We start from the raw sequence: 23,539 nt of genomic DNA, 5'->3' as shown, positions 1-23,539 counted from the left end.
TGGAAGGATGTAAAAGGATTTTCTAGTAAACCTCTACAGATGCCTGGTTTCTTCACTTAAATAGACAACTTTGTAGTCAACCAGGTTTGTGACTTTTGAGGGGAGGTGGATTATGAATAATGCTTGATTTTGGAAAGATGCATCATCATGAAGATGCATATTTTGGACATCTATGTGGTATTTTTGATTGTATTATTTGAGGTATATTGTTTTCATATCTCCTCAGCCTCCCACAATTCTACCTACCTCAGCCGTGGGAGAGCAAGGCACTGCTTTATGCATGTACCTTTAGGAGGAACCATAAGACCCTCCCAACTCAAGAGATAAGCTAGCCCTGAAGAGCCTCCCCAGTAGGCCTTGCTGAACTGTTGACTCAATGTGTGTAGCTAGACAGCCATCTGTTGGACAGCACAACTGAGGCGCCAGTGACCTCTCAAGCATATGAATAAGCCCATATACTTTGAAGAAGGTGAAGGAATGTATACAGTTATAGAGCCTCATGATTTTCCCCTAGGGTTGGGTCAATGTAAAAATTATTTATTTGGTACTGAGGTTTATCACTTGAACTTTTAAAAAAATTTAAATTTAAGAGGTTTTTAAAATATAAATCACATTATTTTGATGTTTGCTGAATAAATTATAATAACATTGAAAAGGCTGTTAATTGTTGACTTCATTAATTTTGCTAGAAAATCAGAAGTTTCCCATCTTTAGTAACTTATTAGCCAAACAATAAGAAGCATAACAACTAGGAAACACCTACCTCATTTGCATTCTGTAAGGATTAGGTAAAATAATATAAATTGCTATATTCTGGAATAATAGGCATAATTCTTATTAATAGAGATGAAAATCAGGAAGCCAAATACTCTATCATTTACTCTTTGCTTTACTGAATTTAAATAAAACAGAAAAAAATCTATTAAAAATATAAATTTTGTTGAAATAAGTTACCACTAAAAGTAATGATACACATGAAACAAAAGTCATAGGATAAAGTGGGGGCTAAGTTACCTGGGCAATTTTACTTTTGTCTCTTTGCAAGATCTTGGGTAGAAATTCTATATCAGAGGCAGAAGGCAGGAAGCAATGACTTCTAGGCTTATCATACTTTGTACTTTCATTTTTTGCAATATCCGCTGTATTAAGGAAAATAGTTTAAGGTTTTTATTTGATCACTGGTTCCTCTATAACATTGCTATTTCCAATTTCCTCTTCCTTCCCAATTCTGGAAGTCTAAAGTTTCTGAATGTTTAACTCTCTGCTAGCAGTTTAGTCACATAAAATATTATGACTACGTTGACCCAGAGTTTAAAAAGTGTTTAAGAGAGGCCTCTGTGAAATATGAATAAAGGACATAGATAATTTTAATAAGTTGACCAAATATCAAGTACATTTAGGCCATCAAATGCATTGTTCAGTGCAGTGGAAGAGCTACTGCTAAGTTGGGGTGTCTATTGGTAAAAGAGCAGACTTGGAAGCATTTTGCAAAGAGCTGGGGGAGTGGTACAGCAAGAAAGAGAAAAGCCCTCAACATAAGCTTCAAGTGCAGATGTCTTTTGTTCTAGAGAAGGTAGGTTTTAAATGACTTTGCTTGTTTGCTAACAGTTTTATAGGGATATAACCAATATGCAACATATTTAAAGTGTTTAATTTGGTAAGTTATTATATATGTATGTGCCCATAAACATCACTGCAATAAAAAAAGATTTATTCCCTCCAAAAGTTTCCTCATGTCCTTTTGCAATTGATCAAACCTTCTCCCAGATCCCACTCCCTGATTCAGAGGCAGGCACTGATGTGCATTCTGTCAAGTTTGTATTTTCCAGTTTTATATAAGTGGAACCATTTAGTATATACTCTTTTGTTGTTTGGAATCTTATTTAGCAAAATTATTTGCAATCCATCCATGTTTTTTCTTGTATCAATAGTCTTAGTGATGGATACTATTCCATTGTACATATATACCATCATCTGCTTCTTCATTCACGTTTTGTTAGACATTTGGGTTGTTTCCAGTTTTTGGCTATTACAAATAAAGGTGTGCTATCAACATTCACGTACAAGTCTTTGAATGGATATTTGCTTTCATTTCTCTTAGGTAAACACTAAGCTGTGGAATGACTGGATCACATGGTAGATGTGTGTTTGACTTTTTAGGATACTGCCAAATTATTTTCCAAAGCTGTTGTATCACTTCATATTCCCTCTAGCAATGTATGAGAGTTCCAGTTGCTTCACACCTTTAATAACGCATTGTATGATCAGTCTTTTAAATTTTAGACATTTTAACTGGAGTGCAGTGGTGTCTCATTGCAGTTTTAATTTACCTTTCTTTTATGACTGTATATTGATCATCCTTTGATATGTATCTTTGCCATCTGTGCTTCTCTAGTGAAATGACTACTCAAATCTACTATTATTATTTTAATTTGGTTGCTTGCTTTTTTTTTTTTTACTGAGTTTTGAGTGTTCCTTTAAAATTCTGAATACAATTCTTCTATCAGATATGTAATTTGCAAATATTTTCTCACTGTCTGTGGCTTATCTCTTAAGTGTCTTTCAAAGAGCAGAGGTACTTAATTTATCATTTTTTTTTCATTTATGGGTCATGCCTTTGGTGTTATATTTAAGAAATCTTTGCCTAATCCAAGGTACAAAGATTTTTTTCTACTTTCGTAGTTTTAGGATTTACATGTAGTCCTATGATCCATTTTGAATTAGCTCTTATGCACTTATGAGATATATATCAAAGTTCTTTTTTGCATATAAATCACCAATTTTTCCAACAATGTTTATTGAAGTCTGTCCCTTCTCCACTGAATTGCCTTTGAACCTTTGTCAAAAATAATTTGATCATACATGTGTGGATTTATTTCTGGACTCTTTATTGTATCCAAAGCAATGTTGAACAGAACTAATGACAGTGCACATCCTTGTCTTTTTCCTGGTCTTTGGGGGAAATCATTCAGTATTTCACCATTAAGTATGATGTTAGGTGTAGATTTTTCATAGATGTACTTCAAAGATGAAGATGTACTTTCATAGATGTACTTTTCATAGCAGGTAGAGGAAGTTTCCTTTCTATTCCTAATTTTCTGAGAGTTTTTATTAGGAATGGATGTTGAATTTTTTCAAGTACTTTCTCTGTATCTACTGAAATAATCATATGGTTATTTTTTTCATCTGTTGATGTGGTATGTTACATTGGTTGATTTTCAAAAGGTTAAATTGACATTGCACTTCTGGATAAATTCCACATAGCCATGGTATATTATTTTTATTTAGTGTACTATTTGATTTGCTAAGCTTGATTAAATTTTTCATCAGTGTTCTTGAGGGACATTGGTCTGTAGTTTTTTTGTTTTTATTTTTCTTGTAATGTCTTTATGTGATTTTGGTGTCAGAATAATGCCAGTCTCATAGAATGAGTTGGCAAGTATTCCCTCATCCTCACATTTCTGGAAGAATTTGTATAGAATTAGTATAATTTCTTTCTTAAATGTTTGATAGATTATTTCAGTCTGGAGTTTTCTCTGTGTATCTGGACTTTTCTTTGCAGAAGATTTAAACTACAAACTCAACTTCTTTTCTAGATACAGAATATTCAGATTATCTATTTCTTCTTGAGTGAGCTTTGGTAATTTGTGTCTTTCAATAAATTTGTCTGTTTAAGTTGTCAAATTTATTGGCCTAAAGTTGTTCATAATGTCACTTTTTATTCTGTTAATACCCATAGAATCTTTAGTGATATTATTTCTCTCATTCCTTATATTGGTAATTTGTCTCTCTTCTCTTATTTCTCCCCTGATCTTCTCAGAGAATTTGCTTTTGGCTTCATTGCTTTCCCTTAAAGTTTTTCTGCTTTCTAGTTTTATTGGTTTTTGTTCTGGTCTTTATTATTTCCTCTCATCTTCCTACTTCTGGTTTTATTTGCTCTTCTTTCTCTACTTTCTTAAGGCAGAAGCTAAGGTCATTGATTTAAGAACTTTTCTCTATTCTAATGTAGGCATATGGTGCTAAGAATTTCCCCTCTGGGATCTTGTTTAGCTGTATTCCATAAATTTTGAAATTTTATATTTTCATTTAGTTCAAAATGCTTTAAATTTCCCTTATTTCTTTTTTTTGACACATTTATTATTTAGAAACAGGTTATCTAGTTTCCAAATATTTTGAATTTTCAGATATCTTTCTTTCTTTTAAAATTTAAAAATTTATCTCCAGAGTTTCCATTTATTAAAACGTTGATAAAAGTTTAACTTGAATAAATCCTTTCCCAACTTCTATTTATTTTTAACTTGTTTAAAATCTAAAAAATTTTTATTTTACATTGGCATATAGTTGATTTACAATCTTTTGTTAGTTTCAGGTGTACAGGAAAGTGATTCAATTGTACATATACAAGTATCCTTTTTCAAGTTATTTTCCCATTTAGTTTATTACAGAATATTGAGCAGAGTTCCCTGTGCTATGCAGTAGGTCCTTGTTGACTGTTTTAAATATAGCAATGTGTATATGTCAATCCCAAACTCCCAATCTATCCTTCTTCCCCACCCTTCCCCACTGGTAATCATAAGTTAATTCTCTAAGTCTGTGAATCTGTTTCTGTTTTGTAAATAAGTTCATTTGTGTATCATATTTTTCTTACATTCTGCATACAAGTGATATTGTATGATATTTGTCTTTCTCTGTCTTACTTCACTTAGTATGACAATCTCTGTGTCCATCCATGTTGCTGCAAATGGCATTATTTCATTCTTTTTAATGGACGATATTCCATTATATATATGTATCACATCTTCTTTATCCATTCATCTGTTGATGGATATTTAGGTTGCTTCCATATCTTGGCTATTATAAACAGCACTGCAATGAACATTGGGGTGCATGTATCCTTTCAAATCATGGTTTTCTCCAGATACATGCCCAGGAGTGGGATTGCTGGATCATATGGTAGCTCTATTTTTAGTTTTTTAAGGAACCTCCATATTGTGGCTGTACCAATCTACATTCCCAGCAACAGTGTAGGAGGGTTCCCTATTCTTCACACTCTCTCCAGCATTTATTGTTTGTAGATTTTTTGATGATGGCCATTCTGACTGGTGTGAGGTGATATCTCATTGTAGTTTTGATTTCCATCTGTCTAATAATTAGTGATGTTGAGCATCTTTTCATATGCCTCTTGGCCATCTGTATGGTCTTTTGCCTGTTTTTTGATTGGGTTGTTTGTTTTCTTTGATATTGAGCTGCATGAGCTGTTTTATAAATTTTGAGATTAATCCCTTGTCATTCTCATTGTTTGCAAATATTTTCTCCCATTCTGTGGGTGGTCTTTTTGTTTTGTTTATGGTTTCCTTTGCTGTACAAAAGATTTTAAGGTTAATTAGGTCCCATTTGTTTATTTTTGTTTTTAGTTCTATTACTCTAGGGACAGATTATAAAAGACACTGCCTCGATTTATGTCAAAGGATGTTCTGCCTATGTTTTCTTCTAAGAGTTTTATAGTATCTGGTCTTACATTTAGGTCTTTAATCCATTTTGAGTTTATTTTTCTGTATAGTGTTAATTCTGTTTTTGATTTCTAATTTAACTCTGTTTTTGTCATATTTTGTATGACTTAACTACCTGTTGATTTCTTGAAGCTTGTCTTATAGTCTATAATATGGTTTATTTTGGTAAATTTTCTGTGTTTTTCTTGAACAGAATATTTATTTTTCCATTTTTGGTAGAGTGTTCTATAAATGTCAGTTAGGTCTAGCTGGTTCAGGTCTGTATCCTTATTGATTTTTTGTGTAATAGTTTATTGAAAAAGTGGTATTGAATTCTCTGATTGTAATTGTAGATCTATTTCTCATAGTAGTCGTATCAGCTTTTGTTTAATGTATTTTGATTATTTTAATATGTTTCATTTTCAAGTACATAAGTGTTTTGGATTATGTCTTCTTAATTAATTGACCCCTTTATCATTATGAAATGACCCTCTTTTTCCTTGGAAACATTCTTTGCTCTGAAATGTGTGTATTTTTTGTTATTGATAAAGTCATCTCAGTTTTCTTTTGACTAGTGTTAGCATGTTATATCATTTTCCAACTTTTAACTTGTATTCTATTTGTGTCTTTACATTTAGGGTAGATTTCTCATAGGCAGCATATAGTTGAGTCTTGCTCTTTATCCAGTGTGATCATCTCTGCCTTTTCATTGGAGATATTTAGAGCATTTATATTTCTTATGAGTGGATTTAAGTCTTCATTTTACTTTTTGCTTTCCATATTTCCATCTGTTTTTCTTTGTATTTTTCTTCTTTTTTGTCTTTTTTTATTAAGTATTTTTTATGATTCTATTTCATCTCCATTTTGGCTTATTATATAAAACTCTTCATTATATTAGCTAAATAGTTCCTTTAGGATTTATATTATACATCTTTAACTTATCACAGTTTACTTTGAAGTGATATTTTATGAATTTATGGATAAGAACCTCATATTTCATGCTCTTTCAAGCCTCTGTGATATTGGTGTCACATATTTAGCTCTTACACTGTTTTTGTTTGTTTGCTTTAAATAGTTGATTCTCATTTAAAGAGATTTAAAAAGTAGGGAAGAAAATTTTAATATTTTCCTTCATAGTTGCAATCTGGTGCTCCTTATTCCTTTATGTAGACCTAGATTTTCATCTGACATCATTTTTTTCTTGAATAATTTCATAAAATATTTGTCATACTGCAGATATGCTAGTGATAAATTCTACCAGCTCTTGTATATCTAAAAAGTCTTTATTTCACTTTTGCTTTTGAAAGAGAACGACTTTTTCTGGTTAAATAATTCTAGATTGACAGCTTTTTCTTTCAGTACATTATGAGGTTGTTTCATTGCCTAACGCTTGCACTGTCTCATGAGAAATTTGCTATAATCTGTACCTTACCTTTACTCTGAATGAAATGTTCCCCCCTCCCAGCCCCAGCTCCTTTTAAGATTACACTCTTGCACATGAAAAGATTCTCAGCCTCACTAATTATTAGAGAAATGCAAGTCAAACAACAATAAGATATCACCTCATACCTGTCAGAATGGCTATCATGAAAATGTCTACAAATAACAAATGTTGGAGAGAGTATGGAGAAAAGGAAACCTTTGTACAGTGTTGGTGGGAATGTAAATTGGTGTATCCACTATGGAAAACACTATGGAGATTCCTCAAAAAACTAAAAATAGAACTACCATATGATCCAGCAATTCCACTCCTGGGTATATATCCAGTAAAGTAAAATGAAAAAAAAAATGAAAACACTAATTTAAAAAAGTACATGCATTCCTATGTTTATAGAAGCACTGTTTACAATGGCCAAGATATGGAAGCAACCCAAGAGCCCATAAACAGTTGAATGTATAAAGAAGATGTGATATATCTTCTGTATATCTATCTATCTATCTATATAGATATATAAAACTCATCCATAAAAAGGAATGAAATTCTGCCATTTTCAGCAACATGGATGGACCAAGGGAATATTATGTGTAATGAAATAAGTCAGACAGACAAAGACAAATACCATATGACATCACTTATATGTGGAATCTAAAAAATTTAAAAATGCAAATGAATGTATATGCAAATGGAAACAGACTAACAGACATAGAAAACAAACTAGTGGTTACCAAAGTGGAGAAGGAAGAGGGGATGGGCAAATTAGGCATATGGGATTAATAGATACAAACTACTATGTATAAAAGAGATAAGCAACAAGGAAATATTAATAGCACAAGGAATTATAGCCATTATCTTGTAATAATTTTTAATGGAGTAAAACCTGTATAAATAGTGAATCATTATGCTGTACACCTATTGTAAATGTATATTGTGTATATTGTAAATCAACTATACCTCAATAAAAAAGATTATACCGTTAATCCATGCCAGAGTGTTTTTCAGCTCAGATATTGTAGTTTTCATCTCCTGAGGTTCAATTTGGGTCTTTTAGAGACTTTTCTTTGTCTCTCATTAACATGTTCATCTTTTTCTCTAACTCCTTAAATAAACGGAGTATGTTATAATAATTGTTTTAATGTCTCTACTAATTCTATCATCTGTGTTATTTCTGTGTCAGATTTTATTCATTTTACTTTTTATTGTGGGTTGTATTTTGTTTCTTTGCCTGCCTAGTAATTTTTTATTGCATGTCAGACATTGTTAATTTTAACTTGTCCAAACTGTTCATTTTAACTTGTTAAGTGATGGAATTTTTGTATTCCTAGAAGTAAGCTTGAGCTTTTTTCTGATAAACAATTAAAGTATTTGGAGATCAGTTGATAATTTTAGGTCTTGCTTTTAACTTTTGTTAAGTGCCACTAAAATAATTCAGGGATAATTTTTTCCTCTTGCTGAGACAAAATCTCTTTGTACTCTGCTTCATTACTTATGAATTATGAAGTTTTAAATTCTAGCTTATAGGCATAGGCACCATTTCCAGTCTTTTGGGATTCGGTGGATCCTTTAACCATTTTGGGTGTTATCCCCACCCTCTCCCCCCGCAAGCCTCAAGCAGTTTCCTCACATGTGTGCTCTGATCCTTACATAGTCAAATAGTTAAAGGGCTCTCTGCACATCTCTGGAGCTCTCTCTTTGTGCACTCCTTTCTGGCACTTTGCCCTGTGAATTCTAAATATCTTGATCTATCTGGATTCCCAATTCTGTCTCTTCAACTTGGTGAGACTCTTGGGTTACTCCTTTCTGGGCTGCAGCCTAGAAACTTACTCTAGGTTGTAAACTCAGTCAATTGTAGACTTTGCCTTATTTGTTCATTTGTTCCCATCTCATTAGGAATCATTGTCCTTTGTTATCTGGTGTCCAATGACTTGTGAACAATTAGTATATATAATCTTTAAATAGTTGTTTGTTATGGGACAGTAAATATATTCTCTGTTAAAGTATTTGGAAATAGTTTGATACCATAAGGTCTTGCTCTTATGCTTTGTTAGACAGACCAGAGTAGCACTTATTTAGGTCTTGGGCTAATTTTTCCCCACCATTGAAGCAAGAATCTGAGTTCTATTTGATACTCCATTACAGAGAAAAAGTATGCCTCTTTTAAAAAATTCCCATTGGTAATTTTTCTTCCTCTCTTTCTTCCCTGACTCCACCCAACATTCCTGTTCCCACCATTAACACCCAACACTAATCTAAGTATAATATGTTATAGACATTGAAGAACCAACTATAACATTATAAAAATAATTCTAAAAAAGATTTTTAAATACATTTTTAAAAGTGAAGCTATAGATCTTGGGGCAGGATTTTGAAATCTACAGATATAGAGCCCCCTTGGGACCCACAAGTATAATAATTAGGAACAGATTATTAGTAACCCTTAGAAAAGATGAATCTTTCTTACCATTTTGACACTTTGCAATGCAGAGGAGGTGATACATTCCCAAGGATGCTTGTTGTGTGATTGAGGGATCAGCATGGGAACACAAAAGAGACAGTTCTGCTGCCAGAACACCCAAACATGGAACATCAACACTTGTCTAGTGAAAAAACAAAGTAGAAAAATGTATTTGCTATGCATGGTCAACATTAAATGTTTGTGTCTGATATATATATCAGACTACCGTTAGAGATGAGCTTCAGAGTTCACAAAATCGGTATTAAAATCCTCACTCTGTTACTGAGCCTCAATTTTCTCATCTATGAAATGCATATAACAAATGTTATCTTGTAACAGTTATTGTAGGAACTAAGGGGGTAACATTTATGGCAAAAAAGCAAGTTCCTAGCAAAGTGCTTGGAAATAATAGAGACTCAACTAATGTTAGTTTCTAGTCAATATTTTAGGTAGCTATTTGTAGGTATCAAATTCTTAGGATACTGGGGTGGGGGAGTCAATATCCAAAAACTTTCATACTTCCTTCTCCATGTATGAAACACTTTAGATGACTGTGTAAGTCACTGGGGAACACTTCAGATGACTCTGTAAGTCATTGAAGAAAACTTTTCTTCTGAGAATTGCTCTGGTTCTTCCCAGGGAAATTAATTTTTTAAAAAACTCAAAACATTTGCTTCTGGTATCAAACCTACTGCCAAAACATTTATATATTCCCCCCCTACACACACACACACAACTTCCTTGACACATAGGCTTCTCAAATATTTGGGTTTTTACCTTGACTGATTTATTTAGCCAGATCAAATGCAAATAGAGAGAGTAGACACATAAAAAAAGAAAGGAGAGATGGAAAAGACATTTTGCTTTTGTGAAGGTATGAGAATTATTACCAATTTTCTTTAAACAAAAAGGACTCTTCCCACATGTAGGTTTGCTAAACTAGTAGGCCTGCAGAATCTTCTTAACTCTAAGACAAATGATTACTTTTGCTAGATAGATGCTTTGGTGGTAAAAGTTAGAGTTCAAGTCAACCTTCCAGGGACATCCCAAGACCTGTTTCTCCTTCTTTGTATTACTCTTATATAGCCTTATCCTTATCTCTCTTGTTGCTTGACCCACACACGTCTCTCTGTCTGTCTGTCTGCCTGTCTCAGTCTTATACACACACACACACACGCACACACACACACACACGCGCACACACACACACACACACACACACACACACACACACACACACGGAATCATTCCTGAAGAAGAATATGAGGTGACCTAGGTCATGGGCCAAGGATATGACCGAATTAGGATGTTGGTAGTGATGGTCTTAGTAGACGAAGGGAAGATAATCTGCTTCTGTGGATGTCTTTCTTGGATTCTTTCTGCCTATATTTCTTTGTAAGGGTACCTGCGGCTCCCCCTATTTTAGGAGTCCTATGACTTAGAAGAATCTAGAAGCAGACAGTAGGGGTTGCTATTTATTATAGGCCCTAGGAAGAAGTATTTTATTTTCCCCTGGCTATTCTCTTCTTTTGGTTTGCATCCCAAATTTCTTTTTCTATCAAACGGCAAGATTTTAAGAACGGCCTTTGCATTATGGGTTTAAGAAAAAAGGGGAAGGTGTTCTGTTTCTCTGTTGGGCATGATGGAGGGGTATGAGTATGTGTCCGGTATTTTGCCACAAGCTTCTCTGCCATAAACGTCTTTGCCATGAGCATTTTTGCTGCAAACCCTTTTAATACATGACTAATTGTCTGTAAGGCAATTTAGCTGTAAAAGATAAAGTAATTAGTAGACTGTTTGGTTTGACACTTTGGTTTCAACTGGTTGAAATGAGTTAGACTTTCTTTCAGTTAGCCATTTAATTGATGGCTTTATTGAGCTGAGAGATGACAATGATTTGTCCCAAGAGTTGGTTTCTTATTTTGAAGCACACTACATGGGAGGAGAAAGAGGCTTAGGGTCTCAGAGTTGCAGAGTTGAACCCACATTTACCATAGAACTTTGGAACATCTATGAACAGACATGTGGCAAAATGCCAAGAACAAAAAACAGTGCAGAGGTTTTTATAACGCAATACAAAGCTCAGTTAGAAATATGCATCCTGGTATTTGGAATGAAGGATGAAATGAAGGAAGAAATTTTAGCAAAAAAGAAAAACTATCATGCTGAATAAGGAGATGAATCAAAAAGCAAAAAACATATTATGAATGAAAAACTTCAAAGACAAGTGCTTAAGTACAACCCACAAAATAAAATCAGTTATTTGGCAGGATTGCCACGAATTTACACACAATTTAAATATATTTAAATTGTATGCAAATATTTAAATTGTATTTCTCGAGAAAGCCTTTTCAATTTTGTTATTAATTTTTCATGTTTCATTATGACCTTTATAATGTCCCCCTTTTATTTTTCATTATTTTATCTTTTATGAAAAAATTGCCTTACGGCCAATTAGTTATGCTACAAAGATGTCTATGGCAAAGACCCTTACAGCGAAAGTACCTAGAACCAGGGGAGTACTTCTCACAGCTTAGCTCACTGAACCTGGGGACCATTTACGGAGGATTGGGTTTAAAGTTTTATTGTGTTATAGATTTTGCCTTGAGCATTCTCTCAGATTATCCCTTCTCATGAACTTATGGATGTGTAACTCTTAGCAGGTGTCTTTGTAAAGGAAGCTGCTAATGATGCCAGATAGGGTCTGTCTAGATGTGTGTCTCTGGCAGAGTAGGTGTGGCCATGTCTAGATTGCATGGCGTGTTTGAGGAGGAGGGGAGACATGACCTAGGACAGGCCAAGAGAGGAATAAAGCTGTGTGAACCATGGGGCACACTGATTATGCCCTGCACAGTCCCTTCAGAAGTATGCCAACCAAGTCACACCCCCTCAAACACAAGACTTTGGGAACATTTAATACAGTATAGTCCTGCTTTTTTAGAAAATCTATCTAAAGTGCTGAAAGAAGGAAAGAGTTAAGACCTGGAGAAAAGTAGCTTCTCTGTATTTGTTCCTAAGTCTAAGTGTTCCTGCTTAGTTTTCTGGCCCTTTCTTACTGGATTCCTTCTGTGTACATCTGGCCTCTCCAGTTCCTTATCTTAACAATTATGACAGTTTTAGGTGCTAAATTCCAGAAGCAACCACTTCTAAGTTTTTTAGCTGCTTCTTTTGGAAGTCAACTGTACATCTCTAAACAATGGACTTCTACTTCAGTTCTAATATCACTTTGGAACATTGCCTATCTATTCCTGCTGTGATGAATCAGTGCATAGGCCCTACTCATTTTTAGTTATATTTCCTTTTGGCATATAAATATGTCCTTTCTACTCCTTTTGAGACTAAATTCTCATCTGTACTCAGAATTATCTATTTTTGATAATCATTTTTGTTCTCTTTATTTGCCTGGGGCTATCTCTTGTATTTAGAGGGTTTTCTCAAATGTCTGGCAAGTTCTTGGTTGTCTAGTCATATTTAAGAATGTAATGCCACTGGTGGGATTTTGTATGTGAACAAGGCTTGTCAACTGGTGGGCTTGGCTTTAGAGTAGTCGGGTGGGAAGGCTGGGGTCATGCTGAAGTGTATCTAAACAACAGAACCAAGATGATTGTCTCAGGGAATTTACAATTGTTTTGAGAAAAATGTCCTCAAATTTTACCTACCAATGGACTCATGTCCCTGTGGAATATAGAGTGTGTGTGTAAACATGGATGGGAGGCACTATACATCCTTCTGTATAAACTTTCTGTGAGTCTTTTCAGTGCATGTGTATGTCTTCAGCTTTCCTTTGCCTCCCACTCTTCATCATTACTTGGGCTTCCATAGCTCCAAACTCTTCAGGTTCCACAGGGATACTCCCTCCCTTTTCAGCTGTCCTCCATTCTAATGTTCACATGCCCCTGCCTTTCAGCTTCCCCTGCCAGACTTTATCAGTTACCATCTTCTATCTATTTTGTCATGCAGAAGTTTGCTGACATCACTAGCCCACTGAGAACCCATTACTAATTCTCTTTGTTGCAACGGCAACATTTAACAAATTTTATTACTATCATTTTGTGGGGGAGGGGATAGACATGTGAACAATCTGTTAGCTTTGACTGGAAATCTTCCACCTGTCTTTTAAATGATGATGTGCCAAAGGAACAAACCTAGGAAAAATCTGTTAATGAGATAATATGACATGTTTAACTCACATTTCTTCACCCGTTTGGAAATTAACAGTTTAACTGAAAGGACAAATATTCTTTGAGTTTAGCAGTTTCTTCACCCTGATGGGCACACAGTTCGTATAAGAGGAATACCACTTTAAATTCTGGTAGAATACAAATGAAAGTATTGTTCAATAGGACAAGGGTGTCTGAGAGTCTGGAAGACATAGCCTAGTGTACTTTATGAAGAAAATAGTTTTTATCCAGTGAATGGCCAGAACCTGAGAACAGAATAGGTAGCTACATTTAGTTAGAGAATGGCAGAAAAAATCGTCATTTATTATTTACAATGTGTCAGATATAGAGATACACAGACCTTGCCTGTGGGTAGTTTAGCTTTTAATTTATTAATAATATTTTTGATTGTTTTATGTATTTGTTCCCCCATCTCCATTAATTTCACCGACTTAATTATCTTCAGAAGATAATTATCTTATCTTTAGAAGATAATTATCTTATTTTAAAGGGAAAATTAACTTAGTAAAGGTTTATGCTTCCATAACTGTGATAAGCTTGTTGAGGCTAGCTTAGTTCCCACCTTCTGGAAAATGCTGGTGTGCTTCCACCTGGTGGCATTCAGCAAACATTGCAGAACAGAGGAATACGTTACCACTTGGCTTCTCAAAGGTCTCAGTTATAGCTTAGGAACCCTCAACAATTTATGAGAGCCTTCTGCTGTACATATGAATTTACACATTTATTGTTTCACAGTTGAAGTGTGGGCTATGTACTGGGAAGAATGAACTTTACAACTGTCATTGAAAGAGAGTAGGGGTGATAGCAGAAGATGAAACCCCCAAATGTCATACCTGCTACCTGAGTGGAACTCACTAGAAGATATATATATATATATATATATATTTATACACACATATAGTATATATCTAGTATATAAATATACAGTAGATATATAAATAGAAAGTATATATGTGTATTGAAGTGCAAAGAGAAACGTGTGAATAGTCTCCATCAAATACTTGCTGAATATATAAAACATGTTAGGAACTATACAGAAAACAGACTGGAGTGTTGAACTACACTTTCTCTCAAGCCTCACTTGCAAAATTTTGTGTCCATTTGAATGGACATTCCAAACCATCTCAGAAATAGAGGGAGACTGACTTCCCAGGCCAAAGAATCAGAATATTTAAAACAAGCCACTCAGTCTCTCTTTTGGACACTGAGATGGGGAATTAGCATGATGCAAAGAACATCATGGACTGTATTTTCCCATGTAAGTAAATTGTATTATGTTCCAAAGCTTATTTTGTTTATTTAATTTTTGGCTTTTTCTCAGTCTTTTTTAAAATTTTTATTGGAATATAGTTGTTTTACAACAGTGTGTTAGTTTATACTGTACAGCACAGTGAATCAGCTATATGTATACATTTATCCCCTCTTTTTTGGATTTCCTTCTCATTTAGGTCACCACAGAGCATTGAGTAGAGTTCCCTGTGCTATGTAGTAGGTTCTCATTAGTTATGTATTTTATACATAGTATAAATAGTGTATATATGTCAATCCCAATCTCCCAATTCATCCCACCCCCTTTCCCTTTTGGAATCCATACATTTATTCTCTATGTCTGTGTCTCTATTTCTGCTTTGTAAATAAGATTTTTTTTTCAGATTCCACATATACGCGTTAATATATGATATTTGTTTTTCTCTTTCTGACTTACTTCACTCTGTATGACAGTCTCTAGGTCCATCCATGTCTCTACAAATGACACAAATTCAATCCTTTTTATGGCGAGTAACATTCCATTGTGTATATGTACCACATATTCTTTGTCCATTACTCCGTTGATGGACATTCAGGTTGCTTCCATGTCCTGGCTCTTGTAAATAGTGCTGCAATGAACATTGGGGTGCATGTGTCTTTTTGAATTATGGTTTCCTCTGGGTAAATGCCCAGTAGTGGGATTGCTGGATCATACGGTAGTTCTATTTTTAGTTTTTTAAGGAATCTCCATACTGTTCTCCATAGTGGATGTATCAATTTACATTCCCACCAGCAGTACATGAGGTTTCTCTTTTCTCCACACCCTCTCCAGCATTTATTGTTGCTAGATTTTTTTGATCATGGCCATTGTAACCTGTGTGAGGTGATACCTCATTGTAGTTTTGATCTGCATTTTTCTAATTAGTGATGTTGAGCATTTTTTCATGTGTTTGTTGGCCATCTGTATGTCTTCTTTGGAGAAATGTCTATTTAGGTCCTCCGCCCATGTTTTGATTGAGTTGTTTGTTTTTTTTTTTTATATTGAGCTGCCTGAGCTGTTTGTATATTTTGGAGATTAATCCTTTATCAGTTGCTTCATTGGCAAATATTTTCTCCCATTCTGTGGGTTGTCTTCTAATCTTGTTTATGGTTTCATTTGCTGTGCAAAAGCTTTTAGGTTTAATTAGGTCCCATTTGTTTATTTTTATTTTTATTCTGATTACTCTAGGAGGTGGGTCAAAAAGATCTTGCTGCAATTTATGTCATAGAATGTTCTGCCTATGTTTTCCTCTAAGAGTTTTATAGTATCCAGCCTTACATTTAGGTCTTTAATCCATTTTGAGTTTATTTTTGTGTGTGGTGTTAGGGAATGTTCTAATTTCATTCTTTTACATGTGGCTGTCCAGTTTTCCCAGAACCACTTATTGAAGAGGATATCTTTGCTCCATTGTATATTCTGGCCTCCTTTGTCATAGATTCGGTGACCATAAGTGCATGGGTTTATCTCCCAAAGTTTATTTTAAATAAAATAATAAAAATTCAGCTATGTTATAAGGCTGATCTAGGCTTTTCGTCTCAATATGTCTAGAGACTGTACAAATATTAGAAATGGATACATGAAGATAGTGTCACAAATGCATGTTTCTGACCCCCTTCATACTGAACTCCTGAACTGATTTAAGCAATCAGATATACAATTAGTACAGTATGTTTAAAACTCACAGTGAAGAGTGAGTTATGGAACAGAGACTGAAAACACAGTATCTGTAAGAGAGAAAAATGTTCAGAAATAGTCTGAGGCTTCTTAGAGGCAGGCAATAGTGTTATTCAAAATATAGAAAACCTCAGTAAATATTGGCAATTATGAGATACCTATTTGTTCTCCATCTGAAAGGCAACGGTTAAAGAGTCTGATAATATCCAGGCGTTTGTGAAGGTTGAGGAAATGGTCACTCTAATATTCACAGGAATGCAGAATGAAGGACAATTGTGCATTACTAAGTTTTAACCTATTCATACTTTTTGGCCTATTATTTTCCTTAGCATTTCTAAGTACATACATACATGCAAAAGGATGACCATTTTTGTATTGTTTGAAATAGAAAAATCCACAATATACCTCAATGTTCATCAACTGAAGAATAGTTAAGTAGATCATAATACATCAACACTATAAGATATAAGCTGTAGTTAAAATAATGAAGCAAATCTATGAAAGTATCTGTTGGGCATACTGTTCAGTGAAAAAATCAAATTGCAGAACCATATGTAAATATGATGTAAGTTTAGTAAAGAAAAACTCAGCAACAAAGCTATGTATATCCCTGTGCATATATATTTGTATGTGTACCTAGCTGTTTGGCAGGACACATGTCACACAGACATGGCTAGGGATGAGATTGGGGTGGAGAGAATAGTAAAGAAGGACTTCTGCTATGTCTTTAACATGTTTTACAATGAAAGTACTCAAGAATTACTTGTTATACATTTAAAATAAATGGTGGTTTAAAAATATTCTAGGAAAAAGAAATAAGAAGGAAAGTAAGGATGGAAGAATTTATAAGTTTACAAATAACGTTGATTGTGGTCCAAAGAGGAGAATCCAGAGAGTCAGCAAAATCCTGGTTTTGACACACTCATACTGTTTGTGGAAAGCATAAGGCATCTTAATCAATTGAGAAACTCTGCTCTAACTGACATAAAGTCATGTAGGATATTAATTCCTTTCCCAGTATCCCAACCTACTAGTATGATAATACGAAGCAGGCATCTAACACTCTCTAGACCCAAGACCTGGAAAGCAGCACTGCGGAAATGCAGTCTTCAGAAGCACATAGCATGATTACTCTGTGACTTACATATCCCTTGACTTTCCTGGATGCAAAGCTTAGCACTCTGCTGATGATCACCATGGCTCTCTCCTGCATGTACAAATTATCTTCACTCATCCACACAGCCATTTCCTGTTGAAAACACAAGAACTATCCTAGAACCATGGTGTTTCCATTTCCACAGGTCCCTTTCTTCTGATCACCACCTTCACCAAGTCAAGGTTCCCCATGTCCTCCCAATGGTTTCACACCTATCCTATATTTAATTTAAAAATATGACAATAAGCTGGTATATTACTGTCTAGTATAATACTTCATCTGCCATATAGCTACACCTGGGTTTTATTTTATTTAATTCTATCCAACAAGTATTTACTAATATCCACTATAACAGTCACTTTGCCAGGCATCATGAAAAGTTTAACATGAGGTTATGAGGCTGATTATCATCAGCTGCTTCTCCTTCTCTTTTTCTTTCTCTCTTTTTTAAAACCATAGGATCTGATTTGCAGTTTTAAAAAAGAATCAAATGTTATTTGATCCTGAAATGTCATTTTATCCCAGAATTGCCTCTTTAAATTTACCATCCTGATATTTTCTCACTCATGGTTTAGAGTATATTCCTGGAGCCAGCTCGATGAGAAAGTTCTTGCTAATTTTGATTCATTGCTAAATATGGTCTTTCTGTAGCTTCTACCTATTTGTTCTAAATCCTCAGATGCAGCGACATATTTACAACGTTGAGGAAGGAAGAAGACTGCATATGCCTTACATGTTAACCACCATTAGTAGACTTCTTAAGACAGATTGTTGGAGTACTTAGTATTTATGCCAATGATTGGCCAAATCTCATCCCCTTCTCTTGCTCCCATTGTGTAAAACTGTTCTGAAGTTTGTTTCCTAGGGCAGAAGAGTCTCTAGAACTCAGGGGGCTCAGCCTATTCCTTTTCCAGGAGTGAGGGTCAACTCTTTTTGAGGATCAGGGGAGTTTCTAGATGTGGTAGGTATAAGAACAAGGTGGTTAAGTAACAGGCTCCCAAGTTAGAGTAGGTCCTCTACTCATTAGATGCACACATATTATTTATCCTCTCTCTGCTTCCATTTCCTTATCTGCAAATGAGAGAAATAATTTAAACTTTCTCATAGGGTTATTTTAAGGATTAAATTTTAAAACCCATATATTAAGTATTCAGCTTAGTGCCTGACATAGAGTAAATCCTCAATAAGCAGCCTAGGGTGGTAGAAAGAGCACACATGGGGAGAGGGTTGTAATAATGGGGTAATAACCAATTTACAGGATTGTGAGGTTAAAATGTTTTAAATGCATGGAAAATATTTGGCTAAAATTAGGCACAAGTTATCTCAGTATATTTTATTATCCCCCCCATTTCTCCTAATCTTCATATATACCAGTTCTGCTTCTTTCCTTGAATGTATTTTATGATTTGCAAATCCCATGATTCTCATGGTACAGTAAGTAAATCTAGTTTCTCAGTATTTTCAGACAGCTTCCTCTTGATGCCATCATGTTAAAAATGCAAAATTAAAGGTCATACAATGTCCAGATCAGTCTCTGTCTCTGCCTGGCACGTTAAAAACACAGTAAAATCTTGGATGTGAAAAGTAGGGTTATGGATGGTTATCAGAACTTCCTTTGATACTATGGTGTCCATGAAGATAGGATGCTCATGGGATTTCCTAGCCCAGGGTTGTTAAGGAAGAACATGCATATAGATATTATCAAAATATGACTCATTGTTAGGTGGACCTGAAGGTGATTTAGGCCAATCATCGTATGCTCTGCTACCCCGTATTGTGTTTACTCTTACATTGCTATATAACCCTTGGCTTCTTAAGTGTCTGTTGCCATTCTCCCAAAATTGGATTCTTAAAATTGTGTCTCTGTAATTCAAATAAAAGGAAGTGATTTTATTTGGGAGATAATGACACATTCTGAAAGGTAAAGAAAATTTTTCAGCTGCCAAATACTTTATGGAGATGTAAGTATGGCAAATGGAAAATAATAAGTAAAATATAGTATACCCTTTAGATTTATGACAAGAAAACGAGACTACTTATTTTCCCTTTACCTTTAAGATTTGCAGTTTGTAGAGGTCTTTAGACACTAAGATCAGAAGAGTGTCCTCAAATATGTTTAAAATAGTTCGGTATAAATTCTGAAAAACAAGAAATTTGCACAACCAGCCAGCCGGCCTTAGATAAAATTTTACCAATGCCTATAGTTTTGCATCCTGGGGTCCTGAGTTCTCCGCATAAACTGAAGGTAAGAAAGGAGAGAGGTAGCTCTGGAGATGAGACCTCATTCAATACAATATGCCATGAATTGCTTTAATACCTTATGGGGCAAGTGAACTGTGTAGCTATGCTGAGAAATAAAAACCACGGATGTTGCTGATCTTACTACAGGATTCTTCCTACCTCTACTTTTCTTAGCTCCTATTTCCTTCTTTGCAGCACTTGCCAGTAAACTTGCTGTTTTTGTCAAACAAATTAACCAAAATCTCTTCACCCATTTGTTCCTATAGATCCTATACAATCCTTTAAATCCCATGGGTTATTGAATTCACAAGGAGTCCAGGGATAGAGATTAGTGCTAGAATATGCTGTTTATCTATTATGTCTAAAAAGAATGAAGGAGAAAACAAAGATTACAACTTTTGGACAGACTTTCTGTGGGATTGTTGTGGTGCATGACGATGTCTCATTATGACTAAAGGAAGCAAGTCTTACCTCGAGGTCCTCTTGGTCATCCTCATTCTTCCCAATTTCTTTCACTTTGTCAAGACTTGGTATAGCAAATGCCATTTTAAAGGACGACTCTACTATCTTCAGTTGAGTTTCATATTGCAATAAGGGATCCACGAAGCTGACAAGAAAAAGGTATAATTATTTAATTGAGGAAAGAACAGATACAACCTAACTTCAGTGGTTTTTTCTTAGTTTAAGAGACAGTGTACTAGAAAATGAGGCCCAACTTTTGGCTTTATATAACATGGGTTTTAAATATTAGTGTAAAAATAACAATGGTACTTTAAATATAAAGGAATCATATTTTTTGGTAAAAATCATTTATAATCTGTTATTTAGAGTTCATAATATATTTCTTCATAGACATAATAATGTAAAAGGTGGTTACCTACTCAGCCAAGCCCATAAAGCCATGCTGAGATTTAGGTAGTTGAAATATATTACTGCCACATTTTCTCTAGTACATGATACTATGTTTCTTACATTTAATGTTTGTGATATTGGGATACATCTTCCAATTTATGGCAAAAGAAACCTTCCCAACAGCAGCTGAAAAGATAAGTTGTGACACAGCTATTGTTCCTTCAATAAGTGTGACCTGGATAACAGTGCCTCCTGAGTTTTTTGTGTTAAAAATAATTTTTTTAAAAAAGATGGTAATATAGTTGGTAAGGTAGGAAATCTTGTGCTGAACTCAGAATATTTTTCCTCTACTGAAGAAGACCTAAATATCTGATATCCATTGTTTGAAATGGCATTTCTTGGATTATATTAGATAATTTTCAAATCTTGGGAAGATTGATTTGACTTATTCATGGGCTTCAATGGATTTTCAGACTCTGAACAGCTACCTATCAAAAGCTTCCAGTAGTATTTTCAGTTGTAGGTTTCTAGAGATATATGATTTTGTTTAGAATAATGCAAAATTAATATTTTGATAAAATAGAAAATAGTGTCTTTTAATGTACTTTGAAATCATATTGCCGGTCCTAAAAATGCTAAAATGGTCCATGTCATGAACAAGGATTAGGAAAGTAGTGTGATACTCTGATGCCGTTCATAACTGCTGATGGACTAAAGAATCTTCACATTTTAAGTGTGAAGAAGGCTGAGAGTCAGATATTGGTGATACTAAAGAAGAAAGCCCAATGTAAATATATAGGTCAACATTGGCAATTATCAGCAAGTATACATTGTTTTGGGGGCTACATGTAATTGATTTTCAGAAGAACAAGTATTAAATTACTAATGTGTTTTACAAAAAATGACAACTTAAAATAAGAATGGCAGTGTAAAGCCTTTTTTATATTCCAAGATATATAACCAGGTGGTATAGAAAGAAACTTGAGAAGAAAGAATAAACATCCCTAACAAATTACTGTATGTTTTTGTTAAATTTTTGAGTGAAATGTTTTTTCAGATATTAGAGTGAAGTGAGAAGTAGAGGTAAGACAAATGTACTAAAATATTTCTTGAAAATGTTTTATTTCTTCCTATTATGAAGCAATAACTATTATATAATGTCAGTAAGCAAAATTTTTACAAGTATAATTTCAAGAATCACAATTGAATAAAGGAAAGTAGATGCCTCCTAATAAAAGCATGGGAAAATTATATTAAACATGATCAAAAATAAATCAGGAGGGCTATATTAATATGATACAAGTCTAATTCAAATGAAAGGTATTAAGAGAGATATATGCAATTATTATAAAATAAGACATAGTTATTAATACAAAAGCTCTCAAACCACATAGAAACAAAATTGAAAAATTATTAAACATAATTATTAAAATATATAATAATTTTATGAAAAATTATTAAATTATTAAAGATATAAGGAGAAATAGACACAGAGATATAGGAGATGATTAAGCATTCAATTATTAGTGTATGGTAGATAAAAATAAAAATTCTGCAAAAGGAGAGACCTTTAATATAATTAATAAGGAGGTATAAATTGTATTAATTGAGATAACAAGGATTATCTTTTCAGATAATCATGGAATGCTGACAAATATTTACCATATACTTAGCCATAGAAAGGTTCAAAATATAAAAGGATATATATTTCATTCTCTAATCACAATGAGAAGTCTATTTTAAAAATTAGAAAATTCAAAGTACTTAAATACTGTCAAGGTATTTTTCTTATTTAAAATGAGGGAAAAATAATAAACTAAACATATAATTTAAGATTTTAAAAGGATTAAAAATACAACCAAAGACATGAAGGACATAAGCAAAATAAATGCATTATGAAAAAAAAAGGAAAAGGAAAAATAATAAGTATAATGGCAAGTTTAAAAAAAGATTTAAAAGATAAGAAATCATAAGAGACTACTACAGGCAACTATATGCCAATAAAATAGACAACCTAGAAGAAATGGACAAATTCTTAGAAAGGTACAACCTTCCAAGACTGAACCAGGAAGAAACAGAAAATATGAATAGACCAAGCACAAGTCCAGGACCAGATGGCTTCACAGGCAAATTCTATCAAATATTTAGAGAAGAGTTAAAACCTATCCTTCTGAAACTCTTCCAAAAAATTACAGAGGAATGAACACTCCCAAGCTCATTCTATGACACCATCATCACCCTGACACCAAAACCAGATAAAGTTATCACAAAAAAGAAAATGATAGGCCAATATCACTGATGAACATAGATAGATGAAAAATCCTCAACAAAATACTTGCATACCAAATCAAACAACATATTAAAAGGATCACACACCATGATCAAGTAAGTGGGATTTATCCCAGGGATGCAAGGATTCTTCAATATCTGCAAATCAATCAGTGTGAGACACGACATCAATAAATTGAAGAATAAAAATGATATAATATCTCAATAGATGCAGAAAAAGTTTTTGACAAAATTCAACACCCACTTATGATAAAAACTCTCCAGAAAGTGAGCACAGAGGGAACCTACCTCAACATAATAAAGGCCATATATGACAAACACACAGCAAACATCATTCTCAATGGTGAAACACTGAAAACATTTCTTCTAAGATCAGGAACAAGACAAGGATGTCCACTGTCACCACTATTATTCAACATAGTTTTGGAAGTCCTAGCCATGGCAATCAGAGGAGAAAAAGAAATAAAAGGAATCCA

At 34.0% G+C, this 23,539-nt stretch overlaps 1 protein-coding gene across 1 annotated transcript in view; it reads right to left on the bottom strand.

Moving 5' to 3' along the window:
- Positions 1 to 23,539, bottom strand: part of MROH9 (maestro heat like repeat family member 9) — an 85,321-nt gene that overhangs the window by 48,758 nt on the left and 13,024 nt on the right. The window contains exons 3-7 of the mRNA XM_067024521.1: positions 20,394 to 20,529; positions 19,733 to 19,819; positions 17,670 to 17,774; positions 9,389 to 9,524; positions 1,015 to 1,139 (exon numbers count right to left, since the gene is read on the bottom strand). Of these exons, the coding sequence (XP_066880622.1) occupies positions 1,015 to 1,139; positions 9,389 to 9,524; positions 17,670 to 17,774; positions 19,733 to 19,819; positions 20,394 to 20,529 (589 nt within the window). The remainder of the gene's footprint in view (positions 1 to 1,014; positions 1,140 to 9,388; positions 9,525 to 17,669; positions 17,775 to 19,732; positions 19,820 to 20,393; positions 20,530 to 23,539) is intronic.

The sequence above is a fragment of the Kogia breviceps genome, chromosome 1 (genome assembly GCF_026419965.1).
Source record: "Kogia breviceps isolate mKogBre1 chromosome 1, mKogBre1 haplotype 1, whole genome shotgun sequence".
In the NCBI taxonomy this organism is placed as follows: Eukaryota; Metazoa; Chordata; class Mammalia; order Artiodactyla; family Physeteridae; genus Kogia; species Kogia breviceps.
The sequence above is the reverse complement of the archived record's forward strand: the minus strand, read 5'-3'. Positions and strand labels throughout refer to the sequence as shown.